A 15135-nucleotide genomic window follows, 5' to 3' on the forward strand; every position below is an offset into this window, starting at 1 on the left:
AACAGGTTAGGACTGAAAAGAGGACGGCAGACTTAGGGATCGGAATGCTTTGCTTCTGGAAACAGGGCACGTGTCACCAATATCAGGTGAAACCGTCCAGCACTGTGTCCCCCTGTGGGACATCCAAGTGCTTCTCCCGTTCTGTAAGACCCGGGGGCTCTGTTGTCTCTACCTGCAGCCAGGATAGATGTCTTATTGCTCAGGAAGGTGTCTGAAACAATACCCACCAGCAACTGGTGGTTAAGAGGGAGACTGAGCAGGCGGTCTCTGATTTTCTGTTACTACCGCATTCAGGCCGATGGCAATCTTTGCCATTTTGTTTTTGCCTCTGATTCCTCCCCTCTCTGCATCACACATGTCAACGCAAACACAATCACACACACAGAATAAAAGGGGCCTTGGGCAAAAGGATTTTTTCTGGATCTGCTCAGAGGGAAGGAAAGGCAGAGGAAAGGAAGGAGGCATGCAAGCCGCCCTAGATCCTTTTCCTCCCCTTTAAGGCTGCTTGGTTACGGTCCTGGGAAAGAAAACCTCTGCATTCCTCCCCTTTAATTCGATGTATTGTCGAGGCACTGGAGCCCGCTAAGCCTCCCAGACCTGTAGAAGCTGGAGTGGGAGGACCAGGAGGACCATTCTCTCCCGAGTCCCTGGGTAAGATGAACCTGCTTCTTTATTCGGTCCGGGGAGCCTTCTTCACTTAGCTGGAGGCTGCTGGCATCAAGAGGGTGGGTTTGAACAGCCACTCTTGCAAGCAACTTGGGTGTTTATTTCAGCCCCAGGTCCTGTCTTGCCTGACTCTGGAGGTGTCAGAGGGAAGTTGTAGCTGCCTGGGAAGATAAGTCTGAATGGAGGTCTGGGAGGGAATCTCTGGTGGGGGGTGGGGGGTGGGCAGTCATGTGGTCATAACTTCAGGGCCGGTTTGAGCGGGAACCTTCTGCCCTTCTGGGCAGAGAAAGGGGAGCAAAATATTCGTATGTGCCTCGCCTGCCATGCCCGCCTGCATTCCAGGGGCAGTCCTGGTGGCTCTGTGCCTGGAGGGGCCGTCCATGTGCAGGGTGTCAGGACGGCCAGCATCCTCACCACCCTCCCTCCTGCTCTGCCCGAATCTCTTAACCTCTGACCCATCTGTCAAATGCCCTGTTCTGGTCCTCCATACCTGTTCGCTTGTTGTGAGGATTGGGAAAGCCAGTCGGGGGCGGGGGGGAGGAGGTTAGTAAACAGCTTGTGGCTCCACAGCCCCAAGGAAGGCAGACCAGCCTCAGTCCCTCCTGGCCGGCTCTGGGCTGCCTTAGGATGCAGAACCCAGCGGAACACCGCTGTCAGTCACGCGGCTCCTCCCTCACCGTCCCCGGGGGGCTCCTCTGTCTCCCCTTCCGTCTTTCAACTTCCCTAGTTCAGTTCTCAGGGCAGGATGGTCACAGGAGGTCTGGACTCACCACCACCACCCCCATCTGCACTGGGGCCCCTTCTCTCCACGTAACTTTGACGCACGAACATTAACCCTGAAGCTCCCGGAGGCAGTTGTCGGGGCTCTCTCACCGCTGCCCTGGCGGCACTGCATGGCCAGCCAGCTGCTTGTTCTGGAATCAGATCAACCGATGAAGAGGAAAATCTCTGAGAAGGGTCACGGGAGTCAAGAGGGTTCCCTCTTGGGTAAGGAGACCATCTTTCTCATATCAGAGGCTGGAGACAGCCCGACCCCTGGCAGTCCTACTTGACTGAAGCTTTATCTAGGACCAAAGACAAGACCCCACAGGCCATAGCACAAAGTGCTTAGTAATACCTGACATGGGGGCCACACTTGACAGTGAGTAATGTGCTTTTACTTAATCATCTTTAAGACAAGCCCGTAGGGTTGGTGGGGGAATCGCATTTCCTCGGAGGCTCCACCAGGCAAAGCTGGATGTTGTCTATGGTTGTATCCATTTGATGACAGGGGCCTTCGCACCCAGATATTCTGATATAATCAGAGCCTACACTACAGATAGCTGCAGTGTGGGTGTTTGTTTGGATGTGTATTAAGAGTACTCTTTAGAAAAATAGGGCAAAACTTGGGGAAAGAAGCTCAAGGTTAGAGTGAGAAAAGGTTTGAGCTGGAGCCAGGAGTCACTTAGGCATTAGATAGATGTCCAGCCTCGGCGTAAATTTGAGAAAGCTGAGAGACCCAGGCTTCCCAGATCATGGGAGCCAGCCACGTGTTCCAGGGGCAATCAGTCTGGTGGTGGGATTACAGGAGAGCACCCTGAGGATGAGGTCAGAGGGAAGTGAAATTCCAACAACCACCTCCAGGAAAGAGGCAACAGGTTCCATGTGGGGAGGGGTGGGGGGTGGACAGGGACTCTGCTGTTGGGGTCTGACGGGCTGGGGCTTGTGCCCCGCGTTGTCCCTTCCTGTGTTAGATTTAGGTCATTTTTCTTAACATCTCCACCTGTCAGTACTTCCGCTACAAAATAGGGTTAACGATCCCTACCTTGAGAGACATTAAACAAGATAATGCAGGTAAAGCGCCCAGCACAGGCATCACCCAGGGGTTCAGTCTGCGGCAGCGAACACCTGAGGGTCTGGGTGCAATTCCCGGCTGCGGCGACTGAGATGAATCCCCCTCTAGGAGGACAGCGCCTCCCTGGCTCCCTGTCCCCCATTCACACACAGACTCGCGGCCAGAAATAAATAAGACTTGGGGCCCAGCCGCAGCCTGCCAGAGGCAGCGGAGTGAATGAGCTGCAGCATGAATGAGGGAGGGCGGCTGCCTGCAAACAGGCTGCGAGCCGGCGCTACAGCCGCACGGTCAAGGGCGAGGGGGCTGGGGCCAGGCAGCCGCCTGCGTGAAAGCGAGCGAGCGATGGGATGGGGTCGGGGGTGGGGTGGGGCCGCACGGAGCGGGGAGGTGGGGAAGGGGAAGCGTGGTATAACTCAGAGCTTCTAGAGTGGTGTAACCCACGGCCATCGTGAGCTCAAGACGGTCCCTCCTTCTGCTTCCACTCCCCGCGATCCCACCTCTCACCTTCCCAGGGGCACAGTAGAGTGAGCCCCACTTGGGTACCAACGACGCCCCCGCTCCCCCCACCTCCCGTGTGGAAATGGGTCTTAAAGGCAAAGTGTGGCAGATACACAGTTAAGCCTAGGTGGGATGATGTGAGAGAGTAGCATTGAAACTTGTATATTACCGTATGCAAAATAGATGACCAGTGCAAGTTCGTGCATGAAGTGGGGTGCCCAAAGCCAGTGCTCTGCGACAACCCAGAGGGATGGGGTGGGGAGAGAGGTGGGACGGGGGCTCCAGGATGGAGGGGGACACGTGTATACCTGTCGCTGATTCATGTTGGTTATATATGGCAAAAACCATCACAATATTGTAAAGTAATTATCCGCCAACCAAAATTAATTAATTAATTAAAAAAATAATGAGACCCTTGAGCACTGCTTAGAACCAGAGGCCCCGATGGAGATCAGCCCACGGAGATACCCCGCTCTGGCAGGGCTCTCTCTGTGCTCCAGCAGATCTCTTTTTGGGAGAGTACCAGATAAAATTGTCGGTCTGCATTTCAGGCCCACGATGTGTGAAGTGTTATGTGTCCTCAAGCACTTTAGAATCACAGTGAGAAGGGGTCACAGGTGAGAGGCACGTGGGAGCTGAGACCCGCTGAGGAAACAGCAGACTCACGTCTCCTGCTGGGCGCTCACCCCTATTTAAATTGTTTCCCCTCGCCCCCCACCCCCAGCGATTCATCCCCGTGCCTGTAAAGTGGGCGCAGAGCTTGAGAGGCTGCAGCATGCTCTCGTGCCCACTGATGTATTGGACGCCCACAGGAATTCTGAGAAACGGAGACAGCAGGGGTTATTAGTCCCATTCAGCAGAGGAGGAAACCGAACACACTAAGAGCAAGGAACACGCCCAGCTTTCTCCAGGGACTCATGTGTCGACCCCTCAGCCACCAACCAAAACCCCTTATTTCCTCTTTATTTCCTCTGCAAGAGGCACACGATAAACCCTAAGCAGCTTGTCAGTGCAGCAGGGTTTGATTAAACTTAAATGTGGGTTTGAGAGCGAAGTAAACTGCAGGAGGCAATTGAAAAACAACGTTTCTCAGTGACTGGTGGGGAACAGAAGCTGGCGTGCAGAGTTGGCTTCGGAGGCGCCATATTAGGGGAAGGGCTGGAGAGGCAGCTGGTGTTCCTGGGAGGGTCTGTCCATCAAGAAGTGTCCAGGGGCCTTTCGGGTCCAGGGCCCAGGTCCAGGCAAGCAGACCAGCCACTTGAGCTGCAGCCCATGGTTGGAGATGGATTCTAACAACACGCACAAGGCCCAGCCACGTGCCCACACACCAAGAGGAGAGCAGGGCTGTGAGTGATGACAGCAGGCTGCTGGAAATGTCATATATTGCTCAAGTATGCAATCACAGAGCATCAGAGCTGGCCCAGTCCCCACTTTCCCCAGCAGGCTCTGAGCAAGCCTAGATCTGGATGCTTGTAGGAGTTGCATAAGGAAAGAATTTACAATTACAATCTAGTAAAGTTGGGAGATGTCAGCTTACAGAACATGAAGCAGGTGTCTTTAAAACTCTCAGAGCCTTTAATAAGCTAACATGGATCTTGACTCTCCAAGAAGGGGCGGATAGCAAATCCACTTTGGTTGCAGAGTCTCCTGGGAAGAATATTCTTTAAAAAAAAAATGTCAAGGAACCCCAATCTAGTTCGTTTGCCTGTTTCTACTAAGGAAAAGGTGAAAGCCCAGAGATGTACAGAACTCTGCCCAGGGCTGCACAGCTCATCGGTCCCAAGCCAAGACTGGAGCCAGAACTTGACCTCTTTGCAGTGCACTTCTCAGTCCAGGGGATGATGAAAAGTGCAATTTAGTCCAGGAAACTGTGGGGCCTGGGCCAGAAACGGTCCCAGCTTTGGTCTTTTAGCCCCTTTATGGCCAAACAATGTATATATTCCTCTGGTTCTGTGTGCCCGAGCCTGAAGACAGAGAGTACATTCTTATGAAAGAGGAGCCAACTGATAACCTCCCTCCCAAGACCCATAGCCCATTCTGAGTCATGCTCTCAGGGAGTGGAAAACCCCAGAAACTATCTTAGGGTGAGATGATCCCTCTGGGGTCTGTGAAAGAGCCAAACCTGGCCCCACAGGAAGGCTCTGAGGCCTGCCCAGCATGCCCCCGAGGCATCCACACCTCCTTGCTCAGAAGCCTCAGGTGAGAACCCTGGGGAAGGCACTTCTCATAGACAGAGTTGAGAGCCATTATCTGTGGGTTTAGGTGGCAGACCTGCTGCTCAAAGATTCTCCCCTTCCCTGTGTCCATCTCCCCGAGTTTACTCACGTCCAGCTTAGAAACCTACTGTTGGTTTGGGAGATATACATCTGGATTGCGTTGAATGCCTCTGGATTCAACCGTGGTGCCCCTGAGATCTTGGGACATCCAATCAGGTGGGGTGACACTCTGAAGCAATTAGCCCTGCTGATTCTTTTTTTTTTTTTAAAGCAACTCAGAGCAGAGTCTTAAGTGGCTATGACTCAAAGTAGAAAACTTCGGCTAAGGAAGCCATGCAGACCAGGGCAGACAGGAATGAGGGTCCAGGGAGAGAGGGCCCAGGGCAGGGTGGGGTCATGAGGTGACTTGATCCCTTTGGGATATGGTGACGACAATGGTGAGGATAAGCTTTCGCGTTCTGTCTAGGGCTAGTACTGCCCCCCCCCCACTGGCCCCCATGACCAGATGGAGCCTGGGAAGGAGAGAAGGACAGCAATGTTCCACAGAAGTATGTGAAGCATGCCTGCCTCCCAGGCTCACAGCCTGAGGATCTCTCACCAGCATCTCATAAATAGCTGTTCTGGAAGCCACCAGCCCATTCCCAGAAGCTCAGAAAGGGTCACGATCAGGGGCAGCGCCCACCCGAAGGCTGTGCAGCCTTTAGGAAGCACTTTTCCATCCCTGGTCTTCCCGCCCTGCTCCTCCCATCCCCCCAGCTATGAAATTTTCTCCCAAGAGATCAGGGAGGCCATCGGTCTTGCAGAAGACCACACCTCAGAGCAGGAACTAAAAGCCAGGCATTGCCCTGCGGGGGTCACTTTAGAACCAAGTGAAAGCAATAGTGGAGTTTCAACCTCCTCAGAATTTGTCTTCTTTTTTTTCTGTTTTCTCCACTGAAAGGGCCTCAATTACAGAAGTCGAGAGAGGAGGGGGAGGATTTTCAGCAAAGAAGCAAGAGGCAGCAATAGCAGGCCCTGCCCCAGCTCAGAGTCCACAGTCAGGCCCCTAGCACACAGGGGCAGCGAGGTCCTGAGGTTTCTCCAAGGTCAAGGAGAGAATGAAGTGGGACTGCTGTGGGGTTTCAGACGGGGGCCCTGAGCTTTCCACGTGGCTTGGAAAATGGAACTGAATTGTTAGGATGGAGTGTATGGGAGGAGGGGTGGGTGGGAAAGATGTTTTCTTATAGCTGAGCTTAGGCTAAGAATATTGTGTTTTTAAGCTATTTAAGAGCAATGGGAAAGAAGGAACAGTGAGTACAGAGCTGCTAATGAGGTGGCGATGCCTCCTGGAGAGTGAGACCATCAATCCTAGGGGGCTCCAGAAAGGGGAGTGATGCATGCCCAGTTGGTGGGAGTGCACTGGAAAGAAGACTCTTGGTTGGCTCCTTACTTGGAAAAGGGGCATCTTCAGGCCTGTTGTGCTACGGAGGGGAGACAAAGAGGGAGTCGCACAAACTAATGCTGTTAACTGGCTCCTTTTAAGATCCAAGCCTTGACCCTCATCCCCTACTGCCTTCAGGACTTCTCAGCTGTTGTGTGTCTAGACAGTAAGATGCATTTGGTCCAAGTCCAGCTGCCAATAACTCTGATAAGTGGAAGCTGCTAGATTTGGGGCTAAGCATCTGCAGAATAGTACCTGGCTAAAGATAGCCGTCTATTCTAACATCTCATCTTCCCCAAAGCAGTCTCTGCCCGTCAGCATTCATTTGTCTCCACCTTGGAGACTGTGCTCTCAAAGTTCAAGATCAGCCCATCACATTGCTGGTGGGTCCTCCGCTGGCCAGCACCTGGACACTCAGCTGCTGTGGACCCTCTTGGCTGCCATCCTGCCAAAAGGAACAAATCAACCAATAGGCCTAGAGATATGAAGAAGGAATACACCGGGCCTACATTTGGCTGGACCCAATGCTGAAGAATGCTTATCATTGCCCACATTTGTCTTTCATAATAAGAGCCTCTATGGTGCTCCCCAGGTGGCGCTAGTGGTAAAGAACCCGCCTGCCAAGGTAGGCATAGGCAACATAAGAGACATGGGTTCAATCCCTGGGTGGAGAAGGGCATGGCAACCCACTCCAGCATTCTTGCCTGGAGAATCCCACAGAGGAGCCAGATGGGTTACAATCCATAGCGTTGCACACAGTCAGACACGACTAAAGTGACTTGGCATGCATTATACAGCCAGGTTGCACATTTACACACTAGACTGAAATGTACAAAGGAAATGTAGCTTCTTTATTTCCTATAAAAGCTTCCCCATGAACTCCAGCCTTACCAGACAGCACAAAGGGAAACTTTACATTTGATCTTTTCCATTATAACCTTGTCCATAAACATATGACCTCATGTTTAATAAAGAGTCTCATTTAGCCGATCCAGTGTCTTTGAAGAAAACACACAGCCTTGTGATGAGCTTTCCTCCCCCTGTTCTATTTCAAGGTGGCCTTCTGTGTTTAAGGTACTTACTTAACCTGCTAGTGGCAGGGAGAAGCGGGCCCCAGACTTATCAGGGGCCTCGGATCCCGGCTCTAGGGGATCTCGCCAGAGGCTGCCCAGTGACCTCTGCAGTGCACCTGGCTCCATCTGGCCCCTAGGGTGTCATGCTGACACCTTTCACTAAAGCCCTGATCCCAGACATTTGCTTCCAACCGAGAAGCCCTGGTTGTAGCTGTCTCTTCTTCTGGACTCTGGTTGACAGGCGCTATGCGTTATAGATCCCCTCTCCAGAGCCGTGGGCAGAGGTGAGCTGATAGATGTTTACTATCTGGTTCTTGGGGGCTGAGGGAAGGAGTGGAAGAGAGGCCCCGATGGTAGCATTTGCCTGTTTCCATGGTGTGAATATTCCCATGGTGACTGACTCCATGCTAACAACATGAGGCCACCGAGCACTGAGCATGGTTAGACATCATGAGCTTGTCCACGCCAGCTGCAGCCCCCTCAGGCCCTGGGGGACTTCCGGAGTCCCTGCAGGCCCTGTGGCGCTGTTTTCCCACCCATCCCCAGCCTGCCCAGAGGTGACTGCTCAATACAGTTGCAGTCAGTTACTCCTAGGCTTACAGTCTCCCACCGTCAGGGTCCTGGGGAGCCCACCCATCCGCGTCCCTGATCTCCTCTGTTCCTGGATGGGTGCTTACTCCAAGAAGGTTAAAAACCAACATGTGTGCTTCTGCCAACTACACCATCTGTCTCCCCATCTCCTTCTCAGGATCCACTTGGGCCAGAATTATCAGTCTTTTCATGCCTCTTCCTCCTAGCAAGGACCACGCTTGGTCACATTCTTCTTATTTCCAGGGTCTTAAACCTTCCAGGTATGACTTAAAGGCAGAAAAGAACCTAGAAGCTACTTTATGACATGACTTCTCCTTGACCTTCACCTAAAGAAGACCAGGGAGACCTGATTGTCTCTGCAAAAAGCTAGGGTTCTGTTCTTTCCTGGTTTACCCAGGCTTTTTCACTGTGTACATACTAGCTCACTGGCTTGGTTCCTGACTTCTTCAGTCTTCTGGTGCTTTGAAAGCCAGAGCCATCACCTACGTTCTTCATCTACCCACTGGGTTATACACTGAGTACCATAAGCAACGTTACCTTGCAGTGAAATGTAACAGGAACCCATTTGTCTAGAAACGTGTTGAAAAACACTAAATAAGACCATAGAACTAAGGGTCAAGAGGCTAGAATGCAGTGTAATATAGTAGGAGATTCACAGTTTCTGTTCCTAATCTTAAATAAGAAATCTAGAATGCAAATCATTAGCCCTATAATCTTGGCTAGATGATCTGCTCTTCAGATACATCCTGAATCATCCTCATAAAAGAGTTGAGATCTGCTCTATCTATCACACTAGGATATAAGACCTCTTCTGTGGTCCTCCAGTTCTCATTACGTCAATCAGAAAAACAAATGACACACATTGACAGATGAAGAGAGTTTACCAAAGGTCCTATTTAGGAGGAATAAGATAGGGTACATACAGCCACTGGCACATCGTAGGTGTTGACCGTTGAATAAATATAGTATTTAGTATTGAGAGAAGCCTAATATAAACTCAGGGCATATTTCAATTCAGATTTTAATGAGGACTCTTTTTACAGCACTGTGCTAAATGCTGTGGGAGTTGCAGAGGAAACTTGATGCTCATTCATCTACTATTCATTCATTTAACTCAGAATAGTAGGAGAGAAGTTAAGAACAGTAATGATTGGAGGAGGCAGCCAAGCTGTGATAATAGAGAGAAGTCCGGCTGACTCGGTAGTCTGAATCAATAAAAAAAAAAAACTTTGGGTTGTCATTTCCTTCTCCAGGGGATCTTCCCTACCTAGAGATCAAACCTGGGTCTCCAGCATTGCAGGCAGATTCTTTACTGTCTGAGTCACCAGGGAAGCTCTAGTGGTATCATTAACAGTTCAGATCGCTTCAAGGTGGATAGTCCCATATTAATCTATTCATAAATGTGTTATTGTCCTTAAAGACATTTGTGCAAGCGGGAGTTTCCATTACGAGAGGCTAAACCCTGTGAGCACGGGACAATAAACTCTGTCAGGTAATGGAACCTGTTTTCGCCAGTTATCCAGATTTTGCTCCCTGTCCTTACTCCTAGTTGTTACATGAAGGATGTGAGTATTATAGACCCTTTTTAAACCTGTTCTCATCCTATTGGAGAAATTAGCTGATCAGACCATTTCTTCCTTTCCTCAAACCAAGCATCCCCAGAAGCTTCAACTCTGGAGGCGATGGGTCGAAAGGAAGAGGATGACTGCAGTTCCTGGAAGAAACAGACCACCAACATCCGGAAAACCTTCATCTTCATGGAAGTGCTGGGATCGTGAGTCCAGGGGCCAAGGCTGGGGCGGTGGGGCTGCCTGCTGGCGGGGGCTGCTGGTTGGAGATAGCCATCCTGGGCCAGCAGCAGACGATACACCATCTCAACATGTCGCAGGAGCAGAGGAGGGGCTTCGAGGGGTAGTTCAGGGAAAGGTGCCTTGGGGTGATACAGAGGTCAGTTCAGCCCTTTCCCCAAGGTTCTGCCTTCTAACCCCCCGAGACCCCCTCGCTGCTTCCAGATCCATAACAACTTGTGAGTCGTGCCCTGGTTGCAGGGAAGAGGAGTTCTGGAGCACTTCCAGGGAACCAGTGACCTGAACCTTCCTGGGCCTCCTCACCTGGCTTCCTCATTCCACTGCCCACCCCAGTGAACAGGTCAAACCCACTGTCTGCTGTCGACAGAAGGTGGTGCTTCAGAGGCTAGAAGCCAATGGGTTACACACACCTGAATTGCCTCCCACCATCACCATTCTCTGGGGCTTCCCTGGCAGTTCGGCTGGGGAAGAATACGCCTGCAATGCAGGAGACCCCAGTTTAATTCCTGGGTCAGGAAGATTCCCCTGGAGAAGGGATAGGCCGCCCACTCCAGTATTCTTGCCTGGAAAATCCCATGGACAGAGGAGCCTGGCGAGCTGCAGCCCATGGGGTCGCAGAGAGTCAGACGCGACTGAGCACGCATGTACAGCCACCACCATCTTCTCGGCTCCATATTGAAGGACCATGCTGGAAAGACAAAGTCAAGTAGAGCCAAGCTCCCACCCACCTCTGGGGTGTCTGCCTGCCCCTGGCAGCGATTGCACGCCTGGTGGAGCAGAGACAGCCTGTCTGGAGCCGACTCTCCACTTAGCCCTGCCTTGCCTCCGGGAGGCCGAGGCCTCTGACGCAGGCTGGCAGCGGCTCCGGGCCACCGGCTCCCATGGCCCCCGAACCCCTGCTGGTCAGCTAATTAGACTGGGCTAATTGGACTGCGGATGCGAGGGGCCCTTTGTGGGCTGTCCACGCAAGCCAGCTTTCCTTTGAGCCAACTCTGGCTAAGTGTAGCTCCCTCCGCCTGGCTAGGAGGCAGTGACCTCAGGCAGTGACGCTGCCCGTACAGTCTCTGAAACCAGAGAGGAGCTGGCTCGACCCTGAGAGGCCTCTGGGCCCTCCCATCCCAGGCAGGGGTGGCACTCAGCACACAGGAGGGTCTCCGCGGCCACCCCAGGCCTCAGAGCATCCGCTCTCCATGAAGGGCCTTTGCCAAGACAGGGGTGGTTAGCAAGGGCGTTTGGGCAGGAAAGAAAGACAACTCAGGAGTGAATCAAAAATGCTTTGCTAGGCATCCCAAAAATCCATAGAAAGAGGGAAAAAGAAGCCCAGGTTGACAAGAGTGTATTCACCGTCTGCTCAGACTTGTGCTACAGGACCATCGGAGACAGAGGCATGCCACCCTCAAGGAGCTCAGTGAAGTCCACCAAGCAGCTTCAAACCCCAGGGAACAGGGGAGCCACCTGGGGAGCTTCTTATGCCTCTAATGTTTAACTATGAAAATGTTAAGTAAAAGGGAAATAATAGTACAATGAACTCTGCTATACCTATCACCTAAATCCAATAATTGTTAACATTTCACTATATTTGTTTTACACACATACACACTTCACTGAACAGTTTGTAAACAAGTTGCATATGTCATGACACATCACCTCTGGATCCTGCTGTCTGCACCGCCTAAGAACAAAGGCATTTTCTCCTATATCCACAGTATCACTGTCACAGTCAAGAAAATGAATCATTTCCTAGTTTCATTTCAATCTAGGGAATTTTTGAAAAATACAGCTTCCTGGTCTCAGAATGCTAAACTGGAATTTAAAGGGGCTAGGTTGACAGGACATGAGAATCTAATGTTTGGCCACTAATTATGACACTTTCTGAGGGTTTTACAGAGATGTTCTTCATGAAAGTTGCTAAGAATTTTTGTCCCTGTGAGTATTCATTTTTATCACCTGTGTTTTCTTTCCCTATTGAGAAAACCACATGATTTTTCTCTATAATCTCTAAACTTGGTGAATTTCCATAATAGATTGTCTAATATTAAGTTGTGTATTCTGGGGTAAACCCAATTTTATCATGATTGTGAGTCTATGGAAACAGAAAGAGAATGTGTGGGGTGGTGAGAAAAACTCACACAATGTTTGATTAACCAAGACATTTAGAGAATGTTTGGCCTCTAAGTTCATAAGTGTGATAGATCTGTCATTTTATTTTCACAAAATCATTATCTGGTATTGGTATAAAAGACATATGAGTCTTATACAGTAAAACTACAGTATTGTCTTAACACTCTGATTTCTTATGAGATTTTCCATAATGTTGGAGCTCTGTTTCTTGATTTTTTTTTTTGGTAGCACCCACCTGTAAATCTTTTTGTGATGATTTTTTTAAAATTCATATTCAATTTCTTTAAAGATATCAGTATATTTTGATTTTTGCCTTTTTGTTTGTTTTACTGAGCTAGGCTTTCTTTGTGTTTAAGAAATTGCCCATGTAATAAAATTTAACCATCAAAAAATAAAAAATAAAGGGGCTAGGACCCGGCAGCCAGCCACCTATATTTTGTGTTGTTGGTGGCTCAGACATAGCCAGCCCAGCACTAATATGAGGGGAGCAGGCAGACAAGACAGGGGATAAGTCACAGCTGTTGCAGCAGCTAAGGCTGAACAGAAGCTCAGGAGAAGACACCTCTGCGGTGCTCGGGATGGGGACAGGCAGCCCCAGGCTGCAGACCCTGTGGAATTATCCGGGTTGGGTGATCTCAGGGGCGGCTGGGCAGCGCCGACTTCCCCTGTTCAGGAAGCGCCAGGATCTCACGATGAAGGTGCTGGCCCCTTAGTCCTCAGCTCCCCTGGAACCATCCATCAGGGAAAACAGGCTTTGGTGACATCTGCCCAGACATCACCCACAATTCCAGGGCCCTGGGCAACTGTAGGGACCCTTGGCAGAACTTGGCCGTTACGGAGGGTGTGTCTTCGGGCGCCAGGTCTCCTTTCTCACGGCCCAGGAGATTTTTCTCTTTGGTTCCTCCCTTCCTCTTCCAGCACCCCTGCTCCCAGCAAGAGCAGAAAGCTGTTCAGAGCAGGAAACGCAAATCAAGTTCCGTCACAGCAAGTGCTCTTAGCTCAAAGCTCGGCCCGTCTTGCCTTCTGACCCATGCAACCTTGTCCACTCAAAACTAGCTCTCTGCTCCCCCGTCTGGCAGACGGCACGATTAAGTCATCTAATCCCTTTCCCCTGCCCACCCCCCAACACACACACAAGCACACATACACACCCCATGCGTAAAGCAGCCTGAGCAGAAGAGCAGTAATTACCACAACATCGCACAACCCTAGGAGATGCCACTCACTGCAGGATAGATCCCCCAGGAAGGTCTTAGTTCGATCTTATTTTCCAAGTGGACTCAGAGTGGGCATCAGCTTTGAAATCAGGGAACCATCCTCGTGTGGTTCCAAATACACAGGCAAAAGGAGAAATCTGAAGGCAAACCTGAGAACATCACAGGTGGAAGGAATCTTTAAGGCCATGTGGCTCAACTCTCCTTTTACAATAAGGAAAGCAAGCTCTTATGATGAGTAGAACACAATGATAATCCCAGTCCAAACTTCCTATCCGTTCACCCATCCAACCTCCCTCCCTCCATCCGTCCATCACACAAACACACGAGCATTTTCCACCCAGAGCCAGCCATAGGACATGGTGTCCCTCCGCATCCATCTCCCTTCATTGTCTGCCTCGTCCATCACAAACAGGACTGGACCACCCTCCAGCGGCCCCACCCCTCCCTACTGTTCTGCACTTCCAGGCTTTTTAATCCTGCTTCTTCCCCACCCCCACCTGAAAGATCACTTCCAACTTGTGTTTTCCCTGGGCTAACCCTCACTGAGCCCTTAAAACTGAGCTCAGCATGTTCTTAAGTCAGAGGGCCACGAATGATGTGATTCTCAGCCAACCCAAGAGGCTTTGTACACATTAGGGGGGAAAAAAGCCCTTTTCTCTAGCTTGTGGTCCAGAGCAAAAATGTTATCATAATTATTGTATGAAAAGATACAGTGGCTCTGAGGTGATGGCCTCTGCTGGGGTTGCTCAGTGTGTGACCCACCCTCCCAAGCACAGCCAAGGCCCTCTCTCAAGGGTCTGTTTCCTGTGGGATCATAGCACTTCCTGTGGGTCTGTCTGTGTCTTATTTCTCACACTAGATTCTCAGCCAGACCAATACTCATCCCAGGGCCTGACGCAGAGAGATTCTGTCAGCTCAACCAGCATTCGTGGAAAGCCTAAAAACATTTTTCAAAGTGAATGCTAATTGCTCTCGTTTGTCTGGGCTCTTCACTAATTTACAGGCTGCTTAAGAGCAGAAACACTTTCCTTTTTATCTCTAGTGTCTAAGACTCAGTAGGTGCTCAATAAATCTTGATTGGAGGATGGGTGAGTGAATGAATGCACAGAGCAAGCTCTGAAGGCGCTAATTAACTCGGTTCCAAGTGCAGCCGGGGAAACGGAACAGACACCGGAAACACCAAGCGTTTTCTCATGCAGATTCGGGATGTCCTTACAGAAGCTGCACCGCCACTGGGCCTCCATGCTGGAACCCCTAGGTGGCCGGGGAGAGGAGGGCTCAGCTAGTCCCTCACCTAAACTCTGTCTCCTCTGGGTGCTAACCTGTGTTCTCCCTAAAACAGTACTTATAACGATAATAGTGTTTTACACGTGTAGTTAACTAGATGTCAGGTACGCTTTCGCACTTTACACCTGATAACTCACATACTCTTCTCAACATCCCTATGAATCAGATACTATTGACGTTCTCATTTTTCAGATGAGGAAACTGGGTATACGACTTGTTACCCAAAATCTGAGGTTGTAACATCAGGCTCCAGCATCCACTGTTCACTAAATGTTGTCATGGCCTTGTCTTTAGAGGAACCCCCCCAACCACCCCCCACACTGCCCTTAAACCAAGAAGCCTGTAGTTTGGAATCCAACCCTGTGTTCTCACTGGGTTCCAGCCTCCCATCTTCCGACAGCCTG

The 15135-nt window shown here is 50.6% G+C and overlaps 1 protein-coding gene across 1 annotated transcript in view; it reads left to right on the top strand.

Moving 5' to 3' along the window:
* The first annotated feature begins 1544 nt into the window (after nt 1–1544).
* Nucleotides 1545–15135, top strand: part of CAMK1G (calcium/calmodulin dependent protein kinase IG) — a 30863-nt gene continuing 17272 nt past the window's right edge. Inside the window, exons 1-2 of the mRNA XM_055418787.2 lie at nt 1545–1653; nt 9952–10072. Coding sequence (XP_055274762.2) covers nt 1560–1653; nt 9952–10072 — 215 coding nt within the window. The 5' untranslated portion in view covers nt 1545–1559. The remainder of the gene's footprint in view (nt 1654–9951; nt 10073–15135) is intronic.

This window comes from Moschus berezovskii, chromosome 17, assembly GCF_049115385.1.
Source record: "Moschus berezovskii isolate FMDL1 chromosome 17, NW_MosBer_1.0, whole genome shotgun sequence".
Lineage (NCBI taxonomy): Eukaryota > Metazoa > Chordata > Mammalia > Artiodactyla > Moschidae > Moschus > Moschus berezovskii.